This window comes from Cannabis sativa, chromosome X, assembly GCF_029168945.1.
Source record: "Cannabis sativa cultivar Pink pepper isolate KNU-18-1 chromosome X, ASM2916894v1, whole genome shotgun sequence".
Classification (NCBI taxonomy): Eukaryota; Viridiplantae; Streptophyta; class Magnoliopsida; order Rosales; family Cannabaceae; genus Cannabis; species Cannabis sativa.
Genome location: NC_083610.1, coordinates 68,531,181 through 68,541,318, shown reverse-complemented (window position 1 = coordinate 68,541,318; position 10,138 = coordinate 68,531,181). Strand labels below are relative to the sequence as shown.

At 30.8% G+C, this 10,138-nt stretch overlaps 1 protein-coding gene and 1 long non-coding RNA gene across 2 annotated transcripts; one reads left to right on the top strand and one right to left on the bottom strand.

Annotated features, from left to right (window-relative positions):
• Positions 1–3,246: 3,246 nt before the first annotated feature.
• On the bottom strand, positions 3,247–8,908 carry LOC115714045 (neutral ceramidase 2). Its single transcript, XM_030642570.2, has 9 exons — positions 8,652–8,908; positions 7,751–7,959; positions 7,360–7,650; positions 6,059–6,314; positions 5,687–5,954; positions 5,473–5,598; positions 5,296–5,359; positions 5,023–5,192; positions 3,247–4,029 (listed from the first exon to the last, which is right to left on the bottom strand). The coding sequence occupies exons 1-9, from the start codon at positions 8,906–8,908 to the stop codon at positions 3,463–3,465; spliced, it is 2,208 nt and encodes a 735-aa protein (XP_030498430.2). The 3' UTR covers positions 3,247–3,462.
• Positions 7,516–9,182, top strand: LOC115714053 (uncharacterized). The gene is made up of 2 exons (XR_004011021.2): positions 7,516–7,652; positions 8,672–9,182. It is a non-coding gene; the product is annotated as an uncharacterized LOC115714053 (long non-coding RNA).
• The last annotated feature ends 956 nt before the right edge of the window (positions 9,183–10,138 follow it).

Below are 10,138 nucleotides of genomic sequence, written 5' to 3'. Positions count from 1 at the left end.
TGGAAACAATCTTTATTTCATTAGCCGTATAATTATCAATAATAGATATTTTCCTAATAGTTTATTCTACTGCAGTGCAGATCAGATCGTGGTGGCCAGTTTGACCAAACTATTACTGAATTTAGTGCTTTAGTTATTTTACCTTGCTCAATCACCATATTCAGTTTTCATTAGTTTGTTGAAATATAAGTACATAACTTGTAAATTTTTTTCTTCATAACAAGTCTTCCATTGTTTATATGTATACTTATTGTTTCATCTAAACTCCTTATATCAATACATTTTTACTATTCATAAGTTTCTCTTACTCATGCTCCTTTCTCAGGTTAAAATGTTTGTCATAGAAAAGTTATGTCACATTGGATTTAAATTAATATTCATCTGAATAGCTCTAAAAAAAAGTCATGTGACTATGGGTAACAGCTATGTTGGCGGGTAGTGGGCTGCAAGTGATGAACCACTGTACTATATTGTATCCCGAAATGATGTAGTCATTGCAAAGCCCATGTCAGATTCCACTCTCTTATTATAGTAATTGCAATGTTATATAGTGAGTGATGTATATGCATTGTTTGTTGTATCTGCAATTAATGTTCTAATATTGTGGTTACTATTATGCTTTCATACACTTTAGGCATATAGATTTTTTTGTCCAATAAAATACAACTGTTACTCGATGACATAGAGAAATTGAGAAGTTGCTTAGCCTACTTCTCTAGGTGGAAAAATGCAAAAGAAAGAGAAGAAAAGGGTTCAATTGGAGATGAAATTTTGTTCCAAACTATGTTTGAAATCATAAGTAAGAGTAGGTTCTTCTCTTTCAATTGAACTAATTTTCTTTTTTTTTTTTTCCCATTGAAACTTTTATACAACCCAACAATGTATGATTAATTCTGATGATGGAATTCTACTAAGAATACTCAATTTGGGGATGGAATATAATCAATAAATTAAGTAAATGGTTTACTTTATTGGGTTAGTATCTATATGGATTAATGCATCTAGTATGACTTATTTTGAGCAATGACTATATATTATGCTACTCTTTTTTCTTCCTTCTCATATTGGAATTATGAACCTCTAGACTTCTTGTTGAAGTGACATATAATCTCTATAGCTTTTATTGGTCAAGAAGTTCAATCTTGCATCTGCCATCAAAGTGGGGGCTATTTCAGGCTTATTGATATCACATAAAGCTAAATGGAACAGAACACCTAGCTATTAATGAGGTATTTGCTTTTCTCATGTAAGTTTTTTTTATTAGATACCCAAGTCTCATATATTCAAAATTGCTCAGCTATTTGAGATCGGACAAGTAGATACAAGGAAATAGACAGAAGACTAAGGAAAAGAACAAATTAATTCAAGAAGACTTTGTTGCACAGTCACTTCACAAGAAGACTAAGGTATAAATTGCTGGACAAATTCAAGGTTCATTGTGTGTTTCATATGTGATGTTATAATCTAATTCATAAGAGTTCACAACCCTATAGAAATGGATAAAACAAACCATCTTTAGAATTCAATATCTTTAGCAATTGTTTGAGCTCGAAAGCAACAAAAGTATAATGATAAGAAAGAATATATGCGTTTTGTACCAGGTACACGATTAGAAACTGGGTGAATTTATAAGTTGATAATGTTAAAGATTTCAAAAGTTATGGAACTCAGATTTGGTGATGAAGTGGAGTTGTTTTTGTAAATTATTACTCTTATATGAGGAGAAGAATTGTCACCATTCCTTTATATTGATAAAATAAATAAAGCTCTTGTTCCCATTTTTTCTTGCTTTTTTCATTCTTTCTTTCCAAAATTTATTAATAATTACGAATTACAAACATTACCTTGGAGAGATCTTACATACTGATGGCTCCAAATTAACATGCACAATATGATTGACACAATCTATAATTTGAGTCTCACAACACGAAGAAAATAAGAAACGCACATCAAGATCTTACTAACATTTTACATATGTGTTCTCCACCAACTATTTTGCTCCATCCCAAGTAGCTTGAGTCAAACTTGAACACAAGTGGTCTAAAATATGAACAAATTGTAAAAACATCACAGAAGAAAATGTATCTTTCTTGTACTGTAACATTGACACATAACTGAACAAACTACTCATATTAATGAATGTATGATAACTACAAAATTTTCCTTATTTTTAAATTTTTTAGTAACTAGACCTCAATCATCTTTAATTCAAAGAGGATAAGCTAATCACTATTCACTATGTAATTAACATTAAGTAAAAATAGTACGTAAGTTTATGATCATCCACTTTTTTTTTATATATTCTTTAGTTACAAAAATAGTATTACTTATACAGAGAACAAGTTTGAATATATTTACATGAAAATTGGAATAATAAATGTTAAAGTCATATATTGTTATGACTTATCATAAATTATTTTTTCACATAAGGATAGCTACATTATGATTTTTAGGAATAATTACTTAAGACACAATTTTTTGTAAAATAGTTATATTTTTACGTTCAAAGAATATTTTTTTTACATTTTTACGGGTTTTCAAAAAATAATACGAAAATAACATAAAATCAACAAGAAAATTATATAAAAGTAACATGAAAATAACAACAAAAAATAGCATACTGATAACAAAAAATCAACAACAAATTAACAAGATTACAACATAAAAAGACCGTATTTTCTGTAAATAAAATCAAAAAAATCGTAAAATGTTTAAAAATCCGTGAAACCATATTTTTTGTAATTTTTTTGTTGTTTTAATGTTTTTGTGAAATAATCCCTATGTAAATATTACAATTAACGTACTTTTTATTATTAATACCAATGCACATATCATAATTTTATATACACAAGTATGTTTTACTAATCAAGTACAATAACACAAAGATTACTTTAATAAAACAAATCATTCATATAATCATACCTTTAGTTACTAAAATCTAAAAAAAAAACCAAGAAACCTAAATCTTAAATAAAACTAATATTTACGTGGCTCGGCACGTAACATTCACCTAGTGTATATATATATATATAACAAATGATATTGTTAAAAAAATTACTAATAATGATAAAAAAATAAAATGGAACTCTCTAATCTATGTCTATTGTTATCTAATTATATAATCAAATTATATTTGAAAAAATTATAACTATTCTTACCATTAAATAAAAGAATATAATAGTAATTAACAAAGAAAATCAGTAATTTTTTTGTAATTTACTTTGGAAAGCCAAAACACATATTCTCTTTTATAGAGTTATGATTATAGATATATATATATATATATATACATTGTTGATTAATAAATATAGGTTATACTTCTGCACAATATAGAACATAAATATTATGGTTTGCAGTACTATGGATCAACTCAACAACACATTGGTAATTGTTATTAGCTGGCCAATGAGGGTGAGATGAGATCTTGCAAATCAAAGAGAATATATTATTGTGGTTTCATACTTATGATAGTACTGCAAATGCACTAGATGCGCCGGTAAAATATACGATAGGGGAGTCCTTTTCTTTCCTTGACGAGCCAAAGTGCCTTAGTCTGTACACACCAAGCATAACATCATCTGGAATATCCCATTCTATATTAGCTAAGCTGTACAAACCACTTTCATCCAATTTGTATTTAAAGAACAAGCTGAAATCATCATCATCATAAGCTGGAATCCACCCCTGTCCTTGAATAAGAGTCTCTACAACAGCAAAAGTTCCTTCTGTCAAGAGATCATAGCTTGGGTTGGCACTCCAAAATGTTGCATAGGGTCTGTTCTCATGATCCCCTCTCTTAAAGAACCCTCTCTTTGGTACTTTTATGTCCTCTTTCATATCACCAAACTTCACTCCTGAGGGTGGTGAATCCCCAAATGGTCCTATCTGGGCTCTACGTTGGATAGTGGAAAGATCAGGTGGAGAGGGACCCTTGCTGATTGTTTCTCCAGTTGCCATTGCTTTCGCTAATTTCTTAAACTCTTGGAGATATGCTGACAATGTATGAGGACCATAGAGAGTTGAAGAAGCCTGAAAGTAAATTAATTTGAGGATGATTGTGTATATATAACAATGAGTCATATACTCGTTTAATACATTGTATTATAAGTATTGTATTATTTAATACCATACTATATATATTTGGTATTGACTTTATTAATAGGTGGTGTAAAATTATATAATATTTATCATAAACCCAACTCTGACCTCGACCCCCAAATATAGACCCAGACCTTAACCTTGACCTCAGAACCTGAACCAATACCCCAGACCTAGACTTAGGCACCAAGCCACTTAATTAGAAGGTTACAGAGGTTAATTGTAGCCTCCCAAAGAAAAATTTACATGTATAAAATTTGTTAAGAAAATTAAATACATTGATTAGCCCCTCTTAAATTAATTATCTTACAATTTGTCCCCCTAATATGTTTAGGTTCTCCCTCCGTCGGTGCCTAGACTCCGGATCTGAACCCGATCTCGAATCTCAACCACAGTCTCGGATCTCGGTCCTAGTCCCGAATCCAAACGCGGATGAGGACCTCACCCTGGCCCTGGACTAGGACCCTGAACTCAAACTCCAGACTCTATACCCAAACCTAGTCTCGGACCTCGGCCCCGGTGTTGGATCTTGGCCACAGTCCCGAACCCAAATCTGAATTAGGACCTCGCTCCAACCTTAGACCTGAACCAAGACCCATAGATCCCGACCTTGGATCTAGACCCAAACTGTTGACTCTAGACTTGGACCCAGACCCAAACTTGAACTCGAACTTAGACCTTGACACAAACCTCAAATCTGGACTTGACCTGTGATCCAAACCCTGGATCATTTTTAAATATTATAATACAAGCTAATACAAATTATGATCTTTAAATAATAAAATTCATATTGTATTAAAATTTATAGTAGAAATAATTAATACAATACTATATTTTGTTATTTAGTATAATAGGACGCCCACCAAACGAGCCGCAAATATTTTATATGTATATATATATGATAAGTTTTACTATAATTATTACCTCATATCGTTGTTGTGTGTATTCTTCAAAAGTAGCAATGTATTGTGAATAAGTGTTCGATAAACCAGCTATAACAACACGTGTGTCGTCTTCAAATTCACCTCTACCATAGCTTATAAGTGTCTCCTTAACTGCTTCTCTTAGCCGTCGCCCGGCCATTGTAGTAAACTCTGCAATTTATTAATTCCAGTAACTCAGAAATAATTAAAGAAAAAAGATTAATTAACGGCAAGAAATTCATCATGCTCTTATTTTATAATTAAGAAACCCAACCTCCTGGAACAGCAAGTATGATCAGATTTCCCAACCTTAGCATTTGAATTGGAATAATCGCAGGCTGCATGCATATTTTTATGTATATATATAACCATACCATTAATATATTAAATTATTGATATCAACTCTATAATTTTCTAATGTTAATTATCTTTGCTATATGTAGAGTCTTACCGCCCATGCATAAGGGTCAAACATTTCACCAGTGTCGAGCAAAATTGGCTTAGGGTGCTGACAATCCACTTGATATTGGCTTGGTTTTTTCAATATGTCCCTTTCTTTTCTCCACTTCTCACTTATCTGTAATTTTCAGAAGAAAAAAAAAGTAATATGAAGAGATTAAGATTATAATTATAATTATATAAATATAATATGTATGATGACTGACCTCTTTATCACCTTGCTGAAAGCCAGCGAAACCAGGTCCATCAGTAGTTCCAGCAGCAAAACCTGGTCCAAGAGCAGCAGGACAGGTATGGACTACGTTGTTGTTGTTGCTGTTATCTAACTCAACTTCAATATTAGTGAAATTAAGATACACATGACGATAATCGATCTTCCCACTCACTTGTTCTGTAGCCGAAGTAAATAGATCAACAGCCTTTTGAAACTGTCTCTCGCCAATGATCTTGGTGCTCAGTATTTCATCTGGATACCTGTTAACCATGGAAAACCAAAGAAGAAATTCCCACTCATTATAAATAGATATGTTGTTATACTATGTACATTATAATTAGAGTTGACATTAAAAAATGTGTACCCGGGTCCACGGCCCAAGCAAATTTGGTTATCGCCATTACAAGAGGAGTGATTAAAATCACAAGGTTTTCCAGTGTCAGTGCAAAATGCTCCCAACACATTTGGTGTGACATCTCCTACATTGGATTGGCAAAAAGCTCCCACGAATAGTGACCCGTCGTTTTTTCTCACCTTAAACCCTTTGCTTGTCGTTTCACCGCATAGCCTTCCTCCAGTGGCTTTAATTCGATGCGCTTTCTCAACTATCTTACCAATATCTTATATGCAGAGCAGAGCCATAGAAAACTTAATCAAACAAACAACAATTTATAGAATTTGGCACCCAAGGAAAAAAAAAAAAGGTCATTATATAGTTTGTCTAAGCTTCAACACATCTCCAATAGAAGTTGTCTATTGAAAACATACATTTTCTTTTTTTTTTTTCCAAAGAAAAAAAGTTATTTTTAACCAGAAACTTTATTAATTTAATATTTAAAATATGATATAAAAGATCATGGGGATAAATTTTGCAATTGTCAACTATGGAGTACTTTTTATAAAAAAAAATGTATCAAATCTTATATAAATGAGAAAGAAAATAAAATAAAAAAAAAATATTTTAGAATGATGTGTTACTTATGACAACTATAAATATTATTTTTTATTATTTTTGACACTCTTACTTCTAAAATCACTCTAATAGTATATCACTTTTAAAAATATTATAATTATCATCTCACACATTATTATTTAATTTTATAGCAACAATAATTTTTTAGTTTTAATTTTTTATTAAAAAAATATTGATAGCATCAATGCTACTGTAGAGCATTCACACATATTTTTATAATAGTATTTTTTTCTTCTAATAGTATAACATCTCAATATTTTGTCACTTCATCTATCTACCTAAGCAAGCATCTCTTAATTTTTTACCAATGGAGATGCTCTTGTAGTTAGAAGTATAAAATAAATATGAGCTTTGACTTATTTTTACTTTTTGAATAACTATTATATAAAAAAAAATTTAATAAAAAATATTTTTGAAAGTGTTTCCATATTATTAAAAAATGAATTGTAAATAAATTAAAAATTATGTAAATTATTTTAATCTTAAAAATAACATGTGAAAAGTCTTTTTGAAAAAAAGCAACAAATTCTAATTTCTTCAAAAAGAATTTTTAAATTAAAAAATGACTTCATTTTCAATTTAAACATCCCTCGAAGGAGTTTTTTAATTAAAAAAAAAAAAAAACCTATGAAAGTTAAGTTAAACAAGAAGGGAAGATATATTTTATAAAAAAAAAGGGGGGGAAGAATTACTTGGGGTTGTTGATAATGATTTATTAGTAGTTGAATCAGCAAACCAGTCCTCAAAGAACCTTGCTGCAGCGCCCTTATTGTCACCACTGATAAGCCTGTTGTTTTTGGTCATTGAGGTTCCATGCGTGGGAAACCAGTTGAAGCTTCCAAGGCTCTTACCGCTTGCGCTGTCCACAAATTTCAAAAGTGTCATTAAGCTATCAACGTTGCTTTTGTATCGACCTCTTTCCTCCTCTGGGTTTAGCAGATAAGCACTTGGGCTCCTGTTTATTCCTCCCTTTTCTACATCCCCTGTAAGTGTATAATAATATTTAAATGTTAGAATCACCCTGTCCTGTTATATATATATATATATATATATGTTCTATAAAAAAAAAAAAAGAATTATCACCTTGGTTGATGAAAATTGAACCTGGTTTAAGGTTTTCATGAGCCTGAATTAGGCTCTGCTCAATTGCATTTACAATAGCATCAAATGATTGTTGTACAAAACCAAGAGATGTAACAGAGTAAACCAGATACTGCAAATAACCCCCGGGTCCTGAGTGTGTGTGAATACCACTAATTGCCACATTTTCTTCTCTGTATAAATTTCCGTACCTGTTCAACAACCTCATCAAATATGTCAGGGTGGTAATTTATGTTCATAGGTTGTGTTCGTGTTCGTGCCGTGTCAGGCTTAAAGTATGACAAGTAAATAGTAAACTCAAAGTTGACACATTCATTAATCTTATCAGAAATTAAAATCTAAACCCAACCCCTTTATAAGTGAATTGATCTAACCTGACTTGATTAACCTATTTATATAATATGTTATAACAAATTTAACATGTTCACATGTAATGAATATAATAAATTTAAGAGTTTATACTCTTATATAGGTTATTGTTGTACGAGTTAGACGAGTCGACCCGAAAATGATTCGATTAATAAATAGGTCAGTCATGTCAACCGAAAATGACCTAAACCAAATCCATTTTATTTTGTACACATTTCAAGTCATATTGCCGTGTCTAACTTAAATTTTCATATATATATATATATATATATATATAAGTATTCTTATTAAGCGCAGGTAGTGCGCAATGCTTAGATATGTCGCTTTGCGAATGGATAGCTATATTCTTTAAAAGTTATTATATTAAACTATGTGAGACTTAATACTTACTTCGACCAATAGCGATATTGACATATAAGAGGGTGCTAATTGTAATTTCTCTCTCTATATATATTATATCACATTCACATAACCAAAGTAAGTTATCTCTCTATCTAACATCTATATTCTATACCTTGATTTGATCCTTTCCAGTAGTTTAATGGTGACGAGTTGTGAAGCCATTCCAGAGTCAAGATTAACAAAAGCAAACCTGGGACCCTGTGAATCCTCATCGGCCACTATGAAAGTCCTGGCACGTAGTCGAAAATGGACACCAGCAGTGGTTTGGTAAATGTTAGCATAGCCCATCATGTTGACCCCAGCTGCAGGACCAGTCATGTCGTAGCTCCCAACTCCAATCAAGTATTCCCCATTACTCACCCTAATCATCAGATTATTAATATTCACACACCAAATTATCACTAGTGATAAAACAGAAGAGTAGTGGTAATGGTAATGTATTTTCAGTCCCCTCATGATGCCTTTGTTTTCAAAATTGAGTACGTATATTGTTACATAATGAAGTATATATATATATATATATATATATATATATATATATTATCTGTGTGTGTAATTCTGGGAATTTTAGGATTCTTCTTTCCACAAATCAAACATAATATTCCATGGGTTATAGCTACCTTTGGTGCTGTGATTGTCTTTAGTTTGATTTGGCACAAGAGCATCTTCACTTGGTTGCTCCGAAAGTGAGTGATTGACGAGGTTTTTTTCTTGTCCTTTATTTTGAATATTTTGTACGTTTAACCGCCAAATAGCATCCAAACAAAACATTATTAAGAATTCAGTGTTTGGTATAATTTTGAAGTTTAAAGTAAGTAAGACTGTGTTTGGAAAATCACTCTATAATTAAAATTGATTGTAATAGGGAGTAATTACTAGATAAAATGTTATTTTTTATATAATTATTTACTCATTTATCAAATATAAAAATCAAAATTCATATTGAATACTACGTAACATCTAAAATTCTAATATACCTTGTATTTTTAATCTAAGTAGTATTACACTACTTTATAATTACATACTTCCAAACAAGTCATAATGTTATTATCTATGTAATTGCAACCTTATTTATTAAATATAAAAAATAAAAAAATTCATACGTAATTAGTACTTGAAATTTAAAGGCATTTTATGTTTTAAAATAGTGTAATTATTATAATAATTTTGCTACTTAATAATTATCAATTACTTCTAAATGCCACTTAAATGTTATGTAGCAACTTTTTTTTAGGAAAATTTACGGCAAAGGTCTTCAAAAAGTTCAATTTGATACAGATAAGTTCTTAACGTCGAAAAATAGCGGCAATAATCACTATTAGAAAATTGAGATTTAGTGACTCACATTGAGTAACTCTAAATCTATTTAGTGACACTTCACCGCGCGTCACTAACGAGGGTGACTGGAAAGACTGTTTTTAGTGACACTTCACGCGTGTCACTGAACCCTTTTATAGTCAATCTCTGCGTGTCACTATAAGCATTTAAAGTCAGATTTTGTCAGACTAAAAAAGTAACAGCAACACACAAAAAGTGTCACTATATTTTTTTTTTATATACCTTATTGTTATTTTTGGAGATATAGGGACCCACAACAAG

Excerpts from the sequence above, each read along its gene's own strand:
- LOC115714045 (XM_030642570.2), bottom strand. The coding sequence starts at position 8,908 with ATGATTAGGGTGAGTAATGGGGAATACTTGATTGGAGTTGGGAGCTAC. Across the intron at positions 5,193-5,295 it reads CATACTTGCTGTTCCAGGAG|AGTTTACTACAATGGCCGGG; the intron begins GTTGGGTTTCTT and ends AATAAATTGCAG. Across the intron at positions 4,030-5,022 it reads ACACACAACAACGATATGAG|GCTTCTTCAACTCTCTATGG; the intron begins GTAATAATTATA and ends ATTTACTTTCAG.